General features: G+C 39.0%; 2 protein-coding genes across 3 annotated transcripts; one reads left to right on the top strand and one right to left on the bottom strand.

Annotated features, from left to right (window-relative positions):
• Positions 1 to 22: 22 nt before the first annotated feature.
• On the bottom strand, positions 23 to 5,187 carry slc39a1 (solute carrier family 39 member 1). Its single transcript, XM_034221323.1, has 4 exons — positions 4,921 to 5,187; positions 3,663 to 3,793; positions 2,832 to 3,140; positions 23 to 1,757 (listed from the first exon to the last, which is right to left on the bottom strand). The coding sequence occupies exons 1-4, from the start codon at positions 5,033 to 5,035 to the stop codon at positions 1,404 to 1,406; spliced, it is 909 nt and encodes a 302-aa protein (XP_034077214.1). The 5' UTR covers positions 5,036 to 5,187; the 3' UTR covers positions 23 to 1,403.
• Positions 5,009 to 10,525, top strand: tmem208 (transmembrane protein 208). Of its 2 annotated transcripts, none has more exons than XM_034221325.1 (6): positions 5,009 to 5,026; positions 8,576 to 8,671; positions 9,082 to 9,141; positions 9,244 to 9,380; positions 9,619 to 9,703; positions 9,837 to 10,525. In XM_034221325.1, the coding sequence occupies exons 4-6, from the start codon at positions 9,247 to 9,249 to the stop codon at positions 9,972 to 9,974; spliced, it is 357 nt and encodes a 118-aa protein (XP_034077216.1). In that variant the 5' UTR covers positions 5,009 to 5,026; positions 8,576 to 8,671; positions 9,082 to 9,141; positions 9,244 to 9,246; the 3' UTR covers positions 9,975 to 10,525. The 2 variants fall into 2 exon arrangements, with proteins under 2 accessions (XP_034077216.1, XP_034077215.1); XM_034221324.1 differs by lacking the exon at positions 5,009 to 5,026 and adding an exon at positions 5,589 to 5,800.
• Positions 10,526 to 16,373: the final 5,848 nt, after the last annotated feature.

The following is a 16,373-nucleotide window of genomic DNA, read 5'->3' as shown; positions in this document are numbered from 1 at the left end:
TTGTAGTGGAAACAGTGTAATATTAGTTTACGTCTTGATCAGATGACTTTTAATGAAAACATTAGAATCGATATTTACACAATTTTGTATTAATTGCTGTACAAGTAGTTTTTTTTGACAACCAGCCCACACCTTCCACCTTCCTGCTATTTGCTATCACATGACAAACTAAAAGAGGAATTGCAACTAAACAGTGACATTTTAAAACTATGACTGCATAGATGGGACTAACATACTGTTGTGTTGTGAGTGTAAACAGGCTGAAAGCACACACACCAGTGTTGTAATTGGGTTTTTTGTACTGTTTTTCACTACTAATACTTTCCATGTTAAAGCAACCTTGCATGTGTGGACCATGGATAATACCATTTGTGTACCCAATGTGCTGGACTTTGGTGTCCTGCTTGGTTTGATTTATTGTGACATATTCAGAAGTATGTGTGCAGTTAAAACAATTAAGTATCAGTTTGCAGAATGTATCTGCACTTCTCTCTGTCTTTGTATTCTTCCACAATCCAAATAGAGAACTAACTGTACTAAATGTGATTTACTAAGAAGATGTATGTCTGCATTTACATACAACAGGGAACAGCTTGTTTAAACTGTGGGTTGTTAAATAACAATTTGATTGTAGCCTTGCTCCTGTGTGCAGGTAATCACCTATTCTTTATTTTTGGCATAAAACTTAAGGCATCAGGAATTCAGTTTACAATTACATTAGCTTACTGGTTAAATGTATTAAATGTTATACGACAGTTCACTATGTTGGAAATCACACCTACAGTATGAAATGCACTTAAATGTCAGTATTTACCAAATAACTCTGGGTCACACCATTCATAACAAGTTACAAAGTATCCAGCTTGCGGTGAAGAACCGACCAAATTAAATACTTACAGAAAAGGCACTATTAGTGCTGTTTGGAAAGGATTAGCTTCCCATGAGTTAGTTTCAAAGAGAAACAGTAGTACAGATATACTAACATGATTACATTATTTCTAGAGTTTCATATACTTATAAAATGGCCCCTTTGTTTCCAGTGGTTTCCTCGGTGGGGTCAAAGGTGAGAAGCTCTGGTCTTGTTTGCAGGTCCAAAGCATGGCCAGTGATAAATGAGAGGACTCAGTCATTCATCAAACGTAGTGGTTTATCTTTACTTAAAACCCTCATAAAGGAAATTGTATATTTACACAATACTGTACTCCTCCTTTGTGAATTAAAAAGATAAAATAAATAAAACATCTGTTGTCACTGTCCCTTTGACATTAAGAACCGCAGACTTGTGGAACCCGCAGCAGTAAACATACTTCTTCTCTGTGAGGACAGTTTTATGTACAAAGTGTGTGTGAGCTGCAGTGTTTTCCTCAAAGTACCCAGGCCCCTCTGACAGCTGCAGACTGGGATCAGCCGATGAAGGTCAGAGCGGCCATGATGCTGAAGCCCAGCAGGATGAAGAGCACCTTCAGAAGCTGCTTCCCGGGGGAGTTGAGCTCATGGGGGAGGATCTCCAGGAAGGTGATGTAGATGAAGGTCCCCGCAGCGAGGCCCTCCAGGACCGCCTGTATCAGAGCGCCCGCCGCCAGCTTGGCCTCCATCACGCTGATGCCGATGGCGATGCCTATTGGTGACATCATGGCAAACACGCTGATGTAAGCAGCGACCCACAGCGGACGCACTGCGCTCTGCACCAGCTTCACCGACAGGCTGAACACGATGATGCTCTTGTGGACAAGGATCGCTATGCAGATCTCTAATACCTGGAGGAGAAGAGAAAGAAATGTTATGGTTATTTTTTGCCTCCAACAGCTTCTAAATAAACACAAACAATAGAAAATGTTGAGGATTTTGTGTAAAAAGGCTGGGATGAATTTTAGTGGTTAAATATGAACAGACAAAATACGATAATATACAACAATATAATTGTACATTTTTGATATATTACAATTGTGGATTTTTCCAAAAAAAACACTGAGTGATTTGACTGGTATCGGTTTTAGAATAAATCAATCAGTACAAAAAGTCAATTTTTCGTCAATTAACTGACAGGCTGAGGTTGATTACATTTCCATCCAATGGTGATGCAAGTGTTTATCCACAACACTGATACTTCATTAGCACTATGAGAAAAGCCATAATACGTAAATTACTGGATGAACTGACTCCCCTTCTATATAGCAGAACCAAGTCACCTAAATAGACGTTCTTCCTGCATTTGATCAACAACATAGTTGAGCCTTTTTCAATCACAGTATTTATTAATGCACTTATTGCAAAGTGTTGATATAATGTATTTTTAGATTCATAATATTTCAGACCAACTGCCTTTGGTTTTATTTTTTTAAATACTAAAAAGGACATTACCTGGAGAACAGGCACATAAAAACATGCATGCAGATACAAAGTCCTGAGGGTTGTTGTAAGTATGCTCAGACTGTGAGTCTGTCTTGTGACCTGAAGAAACAGATCTGACTCTCATGACAGCGAGATTCACTTTCTGTCCTGAAGCTACAAACAAAAACCCGTTAATCTTCTGGCATTATGCTGGGAACTTGATTCCAACTTTATTTGAGCAGCATTTTTCTAAGATATGGCTTTATTACATGTCATGCAAAGAGCATAAAATGTGATGAAGCCTGAAGAATGAGAAAGGAAGCAAGGTTAACAGGGATGTCAGCTATGTTCCGCCATCTATTTTATCAAAAATGTTTGAATCAAAATTATGAAGCTCAATTTTTAAATGTTTAATGAACATGTGCAACCTTCTCCAGTGACACAATGAGCAGAATGCACGACCCCTATGAAATCAGGTGTAGTACTTGTGGGTGTTTTACCTTTGAGTCTGTGCTCTGCAGGCCAATAGCAAGACCTTCAAAAACTGAGTGGAGGGAGAGGGAGAGGAAGAGCATGAAGGAGCGAAAGGGGGAGTGGGCCTGAAAGTCTACATGGACATGTTGGCCGCTCCCCTCCAGATCAGGATTTGTTCCATGGCCATGTCCATGTCCGTTCCTGTTGTCCGCCATCAGGGGGGACCTCTCCTCCTGAGACAATGCCGCCTCTCGACAGTTCAGGACAATCCTCTCCAGAATGAGAACCATGAAGAATCCAGCAGCCATGATGAACTCTGCCAGGGGGAAACTGGTCTGTTTGAGAGAGAGAGGAATGAGTCTGATTGTAAACAGAACATTATTCCTATAAAGACCCTCAGTCATACAGGATAGGATATCTAAAACTGCTGTCAAACGCAACTGCAACAGATGGTTATTTTTGAAGAATACATATGTTCTTTACAAAGTTTATGTTATTTTTCTCTATTCAGTTAATACAGCTAAAATATGTGTTATCCTTTAACTGAATAAAATAGCTAACAGAGATGTTGTTTTAGTACTTCTAAATAGACTACATTATGTTTATCAAGCAGGGAGATATGACATCTCAGCATTGAGTGTATGATGTTGTAAATTAAGTAATTAGTTGGATGACAGAATTCTTAAACAATTTTGAAAATCAGTTAATCATTTGAGTATAATATCAACTAAAACACTATATATTCTCTCTGCTTCCAGAACCTCAATCTGTTTAAGAGGTACAGTTGTTCTCTGTGAAATTGAAATATGCATTTTATAAAAAATACATTGGTCCCATTATTTGACACGTGGACGTACCTCCACCTTCCGAACATCCAGCTCAGCGCTGATGTCCGACAGATAATCTGGAATGATGTCCAGCAGACATGCTGCCAGAAAAACCCCACCAGCAAAACAGCTGATCAGACTCAGAACTGTGCTGTGCAATTCTGCAGGAAGGATAAAAGATAAAAAAGCATTAGACTTTTGTTTTAACATGAGCTTACAACTATACAATAACTACGGTGATAACAGTTAAAGCATTGTCTAAATCTAGCCTCAGTTTTGTGTGTGACTGCTGTTGTGCATTTTAGAAACTTTATTAGCAAATCATGATTCCATATGTGACTGAATGGGGCATTTAACATTTTCTCACTTGTTTGTGTCAATTGGTTTAAATGTTTAGTGAATATTATGTTACTGAACTGGTGTATAGCTGATTTATTGATGGTAATTCTTGGAGACTGATTAAATCCCTGCCTTTCCTTCCTAAACTATTTGAACATCATGTGACACATGATCATGAAAGAACAGAAGTCCATATGACTCAGCAAACCACTGAAACGCATGCGGATATTATGGGGAGAAATGAAACTCTCACTTCCATTTAAGAAAGTCAAAGTTCATCTTTAGACCCTTGTTCTGCCTGTTATGAGCAATTACATGTGAACATAAGCTGAGAAGGCTTTTGGCTTTAGGCTCTCCAAGCCTGTCAGCTGACTGCAGGGGTGAGAGGAGGATTTATTAATGCTAGCAAATAACTTACACATTTAGGTTGAAACACACTAAAATGACAAGATAATGGTGTAATGAGTAATACAATTCTCTCATGATCACAATGGATATGTTCTAGGGAAATAAAACATTGTCCAAATAAATATTAGATTAAACACTTTATCACTACTCTTTAATCACTACGTTAATGTGTTCTACAGTCACAGTTGATCAAATCAATAGCAGTTAATTGATATACAATACTCCAGCTAAAACATGTGATTCATTGAGCTGGTAAACCACTTCCGGACCCTAAACCACACTGCATTAAAATCACGGGGAATTTACACTTGGTTTCTTTATATGCAAATGATTTAACATCGTAGAACAGAGATGACTACTGTACTTTAATCAGCAACTTTCTGATTTAAATTCGGCATTGATTAACTCCCGTTGATGAATTTAGCTTGTGTTTAAATTATTTGAAATGTGAAAGTGAAAGAAATAGACAATTTTATGAACACCAGTGCTAATGTTAATGAATCTTAGGTTATATCATTATATAAAACGAAAGGTTACCGACCTGTCCCGTGTGTGTCTCTGAACCATTTGATCCGAGCAGGAATTAATCCGAAGAGAAGCGTAAGGAGCAATAACCCGACCAGAGCGACTATCTTCACTTGGAGCAGGTAATCCATTTTGTAGCATAAAACGGTCTATTCAAATGTTGACAACCTAACTATTCCATCATGTCTTTAGCTATGGGGAAACCTGGAGCTTGCTAATCGCTGTGAAGATAAGAGTTTCACTGAGACAAGCACACATTTAATGTTGTCATTTGGGATCTGAGGTACGGTGGTCGCAAAGGGTCAAATATAATCTATCGCGAAAACAACCAACCAGCAGCCGGCCCAAAGGTCTCTCTTTCACTAGCATTACAGACGAACATATTACTAGTTACTAGGTACGTTCGTACCATTTTGAGACACTTGTTCTTTAATGAAGAATTTCCATTTCATGCAACTTTATGCTTTTAGTACACAATATATTGTAGGCAGATATTGTACTACGTTTTTGTTTAGTAAATAGTTAGCACACTTCTAGTACTCATATTGACTTTATGATAATAAATGTATAATCATAAACTAAATAACTTTAATAAATAACAAAAACATTTAATTATTCCCTATAGTATGGTTGATATGTTTAAAAGGCCAGCAGATGGTGCCCCGGTACCAAATTTCACTCGCGTACCAAACACTCGCTTGATGACGACATTTTCATGCGCCGGATATGTCGACCACCATCAGAAGAAGATACTTATGCTGATGTGTTATAATAAATCACACCGCCGACAATGTTGTGAGTTTATCATTTGATGCGGGATAATATAAGAAGGCAGAGAGTCACAGGTCGATGTCAAAGAAGACGCAGAGCAGGAAATCATCAGAGAGCGAATGGCGGTGAGAAACACAGAAACACTGACTGACTCACTCTGCATTTACACACAGTCGTTATGGCCATCACAATGGAAAGTCATTCTGTCATCGTCTACAAAACAAGTGGTCAAAATGCTTAACAATGTTGTCAATATAACAGTATCCTATTTTCTGATGTAAACTATGGCTATGGACAATGATTGAATGTGCACAGGGCTGCCATTGTTTTATCTGGTGTCGTGTATCAATTTCAACAGTACTAAGTATATTACTGCATTTGGGAGATGATTTCACAGAGATTGGACAAAGATTTACATTTACCCCTTTATGGTTTAACTGGGATTTGTTTATAGACCTTGCTATTGTGATTCAAACAAGAAAAAGACTGTTTAACAGCACTGCATCACACAATCTGACCTGAGGTATTTTAGAGAACTGGCGGATCATTGGTTAATGTAACCTTTCACACATTATTATAACCCTTCATTAGTGAAAGTCAAGATTAACTCACACTGAAGGACACATTCACTAGGCACAATAATATATACAATATGCTTAACAGATTACGAAATGAATGCTTGTAGTATGCAATAAACTAATGACTTGATGTTTTGGGGTTAAGGCTATTTAAAAGAGAAGCAGCACAATAAATATTAACCAACATGACATAAACAGTCAACAGTTATTAACAGCTGATGTTGCTGTCATTCAGATACAGTGAGAACACCAAAGACTGCAGAACAAGTTAACAAATAATAATATATTTTAAGTCAGTTTTCTCCAAATACTGAAAATGTTGTTCTGTTTCATGACATTTAATGGTGTGGTAGGTCATTTTGGAGAAACTAGCTCGAGTGCACTAGAATTTGAAAATACACAGGGTGTTTCTCAATCTCGAGGATGCTTGCTTGGTAGCACATGTCTTCCGAGCGTCTTGCTTCAGAAGCGAGGCAAGAATACTTCCTGGCATTCGGAAAGCAAAGAGTGGAACAGGCTAGCAAGTGTGCAGGTGTGCGTCATATGTGAGGCCCCGCCTTGGCGCCTTACATTTTCCGCAACAGATTTGGGGAAATTGGTCCGTGCGCAAAGCATTGTGGGGATTTGAAGGACGCGAAGTCTACCCATGTGCAGCCTCAAAATTATCCCCAAACCAAGGACGCGGCCTCGGTGGAATTCCAAGTATGCTGGAGATTGGAACAGTCCTTCGGCGGCACTCGATGACGTAGTATCCTTGAAATATTGGCTTGGAAGCCAGTTTCCTCGCGATTGAGAAACGGCCACAGATTTGGGGAAATTGGTCCTTGCGCAAAGCATTGTGGGGATTTTAAGACCACAGAGTCTGCACATGTGCAGCCTCGAAATGTCTCCAAACGAAGTACGCCCGGCTCGGTAGAATTCCAAGTATGCTGGACATTGGAACAGTACTTCGGCGGCACTCGATGACATAGTATGCTTGAAATATTGGCTCTGGCGCAGCTTTACTCGAGATTGAGAAACACCCACAGCCGGAGAAAATCTGCCACTTCCTTACAGAGCCCCTCCTCCAACACACACGAACGCGCACATGACCAATGAGGGCACGAGATAAGTTTGCACAGATGGAAGGCTGACAGGCAGGTAGGCCATCCAGTTACTTTAGCCGGGCCGGCTAAAATGATTGGTCGTGCTTTTTACAGTACTACGGCTTCCACAGATGACGTTTTTTTATGGATCTTTTGTCAAAGCACTTAAGATATTCATTGCTATCGGGACGTTAAGAGCATTCCATGGAATATAACAAAAAGTATATCTCGAGCCGGTTTCTCAAAGTTACCTACCCCACCTTTTAAGATGTGCCAAACATGGTTTTTATGATCAAAAGTGTATTCACTTCCAAGACTATAGTCTAAATCAACAATCTGTGGAAAGTCTTTACTGCTTTCCTTTTTCTTATAACATTGCGATTTAGATATTTGTAGATGTTTACGATGTTGGTCAAACAAAGGAAGATATTGGAAAACTCTGTCAAGTTGAGCTGACCATTTTTGACAGTTTCTTGACGTTAAAAAAATATTAAAAGATTATTGATTCATTGAGAAAATGATCTGCATTATAGGGAATGAAACATATCTGTAGTTACAGCCCTAACCAGATTATAAGCTCACATGTCATAAACTCATTATGCGGACTACTCAGGTTTCGTTTAAACACACCGTAATTTAAGATCTGACTTTGTATTTAATTACAACTTCGCAAGGGTGAAATGATTTTCTTTGAGGAATGTAATCAAATCAAAAAAGTTGTCATATAAAACGTTTATTAACATCATGCCAACTTTTTGGAGTGTGCATAAAGGAGCACAACAATTACAAAGATTTTTAGGATTATATTTACTAAAAGGGATCCCTTTGTCTGAAAGTAAATAAGGGGAATATAAAAACACCTTTGTTGTTTTTTTTCCTGATATTTTATTGCTACCAGAAGGAGCCAAGGTACAGCTTTACCAATCATTAAGCTTGATTTCAAGGTTACAAGCAAGCCTTGTTATTATTTAGGGTTGATCTCTGATTAGCTGTGATCCTTAAATCATAAGATGTGACACGTTACATTCACAAATCTAAATCAAAGTTTGCAGATTAAGTGTTATTTATCAGAATCTATTGGATAATTGTCAGATATCAAGTCGCATGTACTGCCTTAAGGAATCAGGAAGTCTGGCAAACCACAAAAACAGCTTGCCTGAAAAGCTGTTTTGCATTTGTTTCAACTTAATATGAATGATTTGGTTAATCATGCTGAATCTGCTCTCTGTGTTTGCAGCCCAAAGGGAAAGTCGGCACAAAGGGGAAGAAGCAGATCTATGAAGAGAACGAGGCGACGCTCAAGTTCTACACCAGAGTCATCCTAGGAGCTAACGTAAGAACCTCAATGGAAAGGTTGTGTCACTCTGCAACTCACAACAACAGTTATTTTCCTATCAAGTCATTCTCCAGAGTATTTTGTTCCCCATTAATTAGGTAACTGTTTGGGTTCTGAAGCGTATCTTCGGTCACAGCATTCAATTAGCTTGTTTTGTCTGACTAGCAGCCTAACATCTTAAGATATTCATATGCAATGAGGAGAAACAGCAAATCACACCACATTAAAGAAGTTGAAACAGATAACGTTTGACATGATTGCTTTAAAGGTAACTGAAATTATGATTTATGAAATGACTATTGAATGAATTGTCAGACTGCTAATAGGTTATTCAACTAATAAGTGCAGCTTCATTAGACTGACATGTTATCCAGCCTTCTTACATATATACTGCTCCTCTTTTACAGGCTATATATGCTGTAGTCAATCTTTTGGTTTTCTACAGTTCCTCTTCCTTTTCGACATGGGTGAGTTGAGTCATCTTGTAGTTTATTAACTGTATTTACTCAATAATATGTGTTAATCTCAATATGCCAAATCCTCCCTAAACCATTGTGTTCCTCCTGCAGCTGATGCTTGGGTTCGCTCTATCAGTGTATATGGGGAGTTACCGCTCCATGACCTCCATGGCCAAGGCTGCGTTTGCTGAGGATGGAACTCTCCTGGACGGAGGAATAGACTTAAACATGGAGCAGGGGATGGCCGAGTGAGTAATAAGAGAAACTCCTCATTTAGCCTACATAGGCGATGAAAAGAACATCAACATTACTTCTCAGCCTCCTCGCTGCGTAAAGGAAGTTTGTAAATAAAACAGTAAAATGTTTTAATTGTTGTTTTGTTTTCTGTGTCCCTTTACCCTTGAAACTAAACTTGGTGACTCAAATCTTCTTGTGCAGAAACATGTCAGTGAGAGTTAATTATGTGTGTGTGTGTTCTTGTTTTAGACACCTGAAGGACGTCATCCTGCTCACAGCCATAGTGCAGGTGCTCAGCACGCTCTCCTCTTATTTCTGGTATCTCTGGATGCTGGTAAGAATACTTCTCTTAGCACTCCCCCCCCCTGATATATCCTATGACATAGCTGTTGATTTCTTTATCCTTGTCTTCCCCTTGGATTTCCTCTTTTCTCACTATTTGATCTTGTCTTCTGTGCGTGTCTCAGGCCCCGTTCCGAGCGCTCCACCTGCTCTGGACCAACTTCTTGGGCCCCTGGTTTATGGCAGACAGCCCGTCGGCACCGGAGGAAGTGAACGAGAAGAAGCAGAGAAGACAAGAGCGCAGACAGATGAAGAGATTCTGAGGCTGCAGGGCAGACAGAGCAGTATTTTTATACACAGAATCTAATATACAGATAACGAGGAACTCATAAGTTATTCAGGAAGACATTTCGTTATTAAGTTAAACTCAATCTGAATCCAATACTGTGGAATCTTGTTTTCCATGTTTGTTTTTTCTGATTTATCATGAAATCTAATTTTCTCCCTCAACTATTGAATGAGATGTTCTGTATTTGATAATGTCACGGTCTAAATGTCATTAATCCTCATGCAGAGATTTAAGAGTTTTGACCAATGCACAATCCCTTCTCACTGCCTCCTGCAGATTCCCATCAAACAGAGACGGGTCAAAAAACAGCTGAGTTTATCCATTTCTGTCTTGGAATGTCTTTTATTTTAATTATGTTTAATTTTATAATGTTCCTTCAGTGGACCTTCCTGACTGACCTGATTCTGTATGTGAGCTATTAAGTCTTATAAAATGAACACAATGGATAGAAGTTTTAATAGAAAAAAAACGTTTTGCAATAAAAAATCTCCCTCCAGTCGGTGGAGTCGATCATCTTTTGTGTTTATATTTGCTTTCAGTGTGGTTTGTTCACGGGATGCCTTCAGTCATCAGTTTTTTTTAATTTTTATATTAGGCTAAAGGTAGCTTTAAGTGGCCTAATAAAAACACTTGCACCATAAGAAGCAGTTAAATGGCTTTGTCGCCTAGAGGATTCTCTAAGTAATTGTATGGTGTTAAAATGTAGTTTGCAGAGATATGTGGAAATGAATTATCGTAAATCAAAAAAATGAATTTTGAGAATAAGTTGAACTTAAGTGTAGCATGAAGACTACATGGTCTTCAACTTGGACTGAACTTTCTTTAGTCTGTCAATTTTGTTAAGTATCCTAATAGCAATGTCATTTATCATATTAGAAACCTCTATTGGGGCCTTTTTTTTGTATGGCAGCAATATGTAATATAACTTAAAGGAATCAAATCAAATATCATCTTGTAGCCATATTTGTGCCGCTGCAAATAATTATTACATATACATTTCATGTGTTTATTATCTTTTAAGATTAAACAGTTTCTTGTTGATTATGTGAGATGTGAGTAAATTGGTGGAAAATGGAGAGAAAAAAGTCGGGCCCCCCCAACACAAATAGTCAGGCTCAGTGGCGGCGCCAGAGATTTATTTTGGGGGTGCTGTGGGGTAGCTTGACGTTTCATAGAGGGTGCTCAAACATTTAGGGTTTCCCATTAAGGTACCGGGCGCTACAGTGAAATGTTCTACTGCAACACTCCCCACGCAAATACACAATGTCCCCGCGACTCGATAATCAGCTCACGGCATATAGGTGTAAGCAGGGGTAAAGTGCTATATTTACAGGTGGTGTGTGGATCTCACATAGGCGGGGGCAAAATTAAGAGATCTATGGATACAGCTCTCAACACCCAGATGAAACAGAACTGTAAACAGATTTGCTTTTTCTTTATGGATATTTTACAAATCACCCTTTTAAACTTTATTCTTTTTGTACTGTCATATAGTATTTCATACCTGTTTTTCATTTATTCTCTTATTTTTTATAACTATAATGATCATATAAACGTGTGCCTTGGAAATAATTGATTACATTAATCGTGACCAAAACATCTGAGACCCACTGAGATAACTTAGACGTTAACTATCTAAACACTCAGAGAGTCCTTTAGTTCACTGAGCCACTCAGTCTGAGAGGAGAGGACTCTCTTCCACCTTGTTGTTGAAAAAACTCCTTATATCCGTTAGCTAGCACCAGAAGCTAACAATAACGATCTCCGGTACTGGTGCGCTCTCTCTCTCTCGCTCGCGCACACAATTGCTCGTTCCACACACACACAGAGCCAAGCTTTAATGAAACACAGAGACCCAGATGTACTGTACTGTATCATATTATTTTCGAATCAATAATTTTTAATATTATGATTTTTTTTTTTTTTTTTTTTAAATAACCATTTTCCCTCCTGGTCTCCTGTCATGCCTCTGTGCCCCCCAGGGGTGGCGTGCCCCCCACTTTTGAGAACCACTGCCATAATCCAATGTGTTTTGAAAGGATGTCATCAACCCACAGTCATGTTATTCTTCAATTTGCATCAGCAAGCGCACAACACATCAAACCTGTATTTTTTCAAATGCTCTTAAAACTGTTCTCATATTTGAGGTTATAGATTTAAAATTAGAGCTGACAAATCAGTTCCTAGATGACAGTTTAATTCTCAAATACTGAATAAATGCCGACCACCTTTTGTGTTTCCATCGAGTGAGTTAAGCATTGTCCTCGATGGATAAATGTTATTTGATAACAAGTCTACTAAGTGACTTTACTCGTTCTATCCAGTGTTAACGTGTATTTAGTGATAATGTTCATGCTCTGACTCCAAACACAGTGAGTGTGCTCGCAAAGCCCAGATCTGCTCCCAATATATTACAGATTTCTCATTATTGGTGCATCGATGCTTCCCCAACTCAACAAGCCACAACCTGCAGGGTTCAGGTCTGAAGAGGAATGACCGCGATGGTGTGAATCCTGTCAAAAAGCAAGGAATTAACAACATGTGCCTTCATTTAAGAAACAAATTCCAACCTCTTTTACCTAACCCTTCCTAAAATATTTTTCAAAATGACTGCTTTTACTTTGCCTGTGTCCTTCCCTCCTTCAATCCTGCCCTGTGGTCCTACACTGTCTCTATTATAGGGTTATAAACAAAGTAACCAAAATTAAAGAAGCACGGCATCCAGTTGTCAGGGCCAATCCCAGATGTGGGCTTTGAGAGGGACCATGTTGCAGTGTAATTTAGCACTGGAGCCACTCACTCCCTGTAACCCCACCTCCTCAAAACTCACATACGCACTTTGTATTCTCTGTCTGTTTTGTTTTCTGTCGGAACATGGACAGAAATGGGGATTGTACATGTTTATTTCCACCTATTTGCAAGGTATTACACATTACATTGCATTTAGCTGACGCTTTTATCCAAAGCGACATACAATAAGTACATTCGACCAGGAAGACACAACCTTGAAGAAAACAGAATCATATAAGTACATCAGGTTTTATAGAGCCAAAACATTTCAAGTGCTACTCAACTGGCTTTAGATAAGCCAGTCCTTTATTAGTATATAAGTGCTTTGTTAATAGTTCTATCGCTCGAAGTGGAGTCGAAAGAGATGAGTTTTCAGTCTGCGCCGGAAGATGTGCAAGCTATCTGCTGTCCTGATGTCAATGGGGAGCTCATTCCACCATTTTGGAGCCAGTATAGCACCATTGAAACCCCGGAAAATGTACCTTGTTTGCAAACTATCTCCTTTTCCCTTTACGTAATATTGCAGCATTGTCTCTGCTCTTACTGTTAAATGCAACCAACACAGTACAGGGTGTAATCTCCCAAAATAACTTGCTGCATGTGAGAGTCCATGTCTTGGCTGCTGTTTTAAGATGGAGGGAGAAAAAAAGAGTGGGAGAGAGAGGTTCTTGTTTACCATGGCCGTAAAAAAAGGGTTCATCCTGACAAGATGAAATAAGGGAGTTGAAGCTGCATACCGTTTTCCAGACTTTGTGTGTGAGAAAAAAATCATAAATTCAAACCCGTTACAACAGTGAGAGAAACAAGAAGCATTTGACCTGAGATAGTAGGTATCAGTTAAAGTAGAGCCTTTAGTCTCTCCAGCAGTCACATTTTAGATCCTTGTACACTCACAGAGCCAGACAAAACAGGAAATGTGGGGGCATTTGGGCAACAGTCGAGCCTTTGACCCTTGAACTTCAGTGCTCCCTGTGGCTTTGAAGTGAAGAGAGAGAATCACAAGCAATTACATGCGATGCAGAGTGTTCCCTTGAACATTTAGCCTCCACTCTGTAAACAGTGTGTTTGGCCGAGCGCTGGGTGTAGTCTGCTTCAAATGTATAATCTCTGCTCAGTTTCCACCTTGTTTTGACTCAAACTAAACTGACCCAAACACTTCTCATATTCTGAGTGGCTTGTATTAGTACAAGACGCATTTTCATTTATCATCTACGTGCTTAACATTGCTAATAACAAATACGATTTCCAGCATCATCCTTTAGCAGAAATCATGACCAATATTTCATATGTTTTTTTTCACACTTTCACAATCAGAATAACATCTGCTTTCATTATATTCAAGGCAATGCAAACGTCTCTACTAACGATATCTTCAACACTTGGCATATCACACCGAAGCAAGGTTGAATAATAGCTCTACAGGTAAGACCTGCCGTGCGCGTGTGTGTGTGTGTGTGTGTGTGTGTGTGTGTGTGTGTGTGTGTGTGTGTGTGTGTGTGTGTGTGTGTGTGTGTGTGTGTGTGTGTGTGTGTGTGTGTGTGTGCGTGCGCACCAGGGGTGAATTTCATATTATTTTTTGCAGTAAGTTCAAAGATAGTGCTCATTTTACATTACTGTATATTATAGAAATGCTTGCCATATAGGCTGTGTTTACTGGAGATGGAAATGCTTTAGTTGGTGTTGTAGCTGAGATTCTTCCCGTTCCAATGATGTATGGGATGTATTGATTTGATACAAGCAAGCCAGTGTTTCATGTCATGGTCCGGACCCACCGGTGGGCCCATCAAGTTCAGCATTCACTGCACTCACTGTGATGAATATACAATAAGACACTGATACTGTTTTCCTCAATGAACATTTAGAGAAAGAGAAATATACCATAACAGAACGTGTGTGTGTGTGTGTGTGTGTGTGTGTGTGTGTGTGTGTGTGTGTGTGTGTGTGTGTGTGTGTGTGTGTGTGTGTGTGTGTGTGTGTGTGTGTGTGTGTGTGTGTGTGTGTGTGTGTGTGTGTGTGTGTGTGTGGAGATGTTTTCCATCTGCAGGATGAACATAATACACTCATACCCATTCATTTCTATGGCGGTCAATTCTGACCGAAAACATCATGGGTGTTTCACTGTTGAATAAATCACTCAAAATTCAATGCAAGTGTTGATCATCAAGTGTATATGTTCAGAGGCCTAGTGTGGAGGATAACATAAGGTCTTGAGGCAATTGGATGAAAAACACAATATGTATGATTAAAACAAAAGTCATTCGGTCTTTTTTGACCCAGAACGCAAGAAAAACTATAACAAAAAAACTGGAAGCTTAATTATAGAGATATAAATGATGAATCTGCAAATGTCCTGCTTTTGTTGTAGATCATAGCTCTTTTCCAAAGTTTCATGTCTCTTTGTCTGCAGTCAAAACAATCAATTGTAAAAAAAATGGGTTTATGAGACCGCTTAAAAAACAAAGGCAGTGCCAGCAGACCTAATATTAAGAGCTCTGTCATCAGTACAGAAAATATAACATCTTCATTTCAACCTGGATTCTGAAAATCATAAGCATCGGAAACATCCTGCAGATCTCAAGGTTGTTTGAGTCATTAATATCAGTCCAGCCTTGTTAGGACGTTTATATCAAGTTACTCAGCATTATCTGCCAAATCTTATTGGGAAGGCTATGAACCCGAAGGCATACAAGTTGTGTTTTGTCCGTTTAAATTAGCTGGCACCAAACAAACATGATTCTGCCAACTCACGATGAAATACTCCACTGTCAGAAACTGTGTGGATTAGATTCACGTTATTCTTGATTTAGAGAAATAAATCATCTGCATCAAGTGCTTCATTTGTGGATACATGTGTTTAAGGGTGATTCAAGGACATATGAACAAATCAGAAGACGACAGAAATGTCAAGTTAATGATGAATGTTCTCCAAGCTAAACGGATCATAATTTATCTTGAAATTGTTTCTTTGAGTTTAACTTGTACAAACTGTCAAAAATGCTCTCCAAACTAAGTCTTGTTACTCTTCATAATGATTATTCTAGCAAATGTATTGAATAGCTAGCTATACATCTAAAGTGGTTGCCTTATGTCCTGCTTTTTCTGAGCTTGAACTTGTTTTAATGTTTGCATCTCCTGTCTCAGTGAAAAGTGTTACCCCAACCCTAAAGCATAATGAAATCGTCATCAGCCCTCACGGTTAAAGAGCACCACGCTTAAAATGGAGTATCCATTGGTGAACAAATGTTGCAAGTAATTAAATAAAAAAATATTGTATGAATATGACCAATCCCACCTGTTTCTTCTGCCATTGTTTCTTCTTGCAGGAGCCTGGGTGGGGGGGGGGGGGGGGGGGGCAAAAGGCACAAAGAGCTACACACCTGTTGCACACATCCATACAGGTCTTACACCACTGACTGCTTCCATTTCTCTGCAACCAATCTTATTTTTCACATTAGTTAATTAATAAGTTGAGGTTTTTTAAGTTCTCTAAGCTTGGACTCCCTCCTTCTTAGAAGCCGGAGCCACGTTTGTAACACTAAATACAGACAACATATGTAATTTAACCACAACATTATAATGAAAT

This window comes from Gymnodraco acuticeps, unplaced genomic scaffold, assembly GCF_902827175.1.
Source record: "Gymnodraco acuticeps unplaced genomic scaffold, fGymAcu1.1, whole genome shotgun sequence".
Classification (NCBI taxonomy): Eukaryota; Metazoa; Chordata; class Actinopteri; order Perciformes; family Bathydraconidae; genus Gymnodraco; species Gymnodraco acuticeps.
Note: the sequence above shows the minus strand (reverse complement) of the source record. Positions and strands in the feature narration are given on the sequence as shown.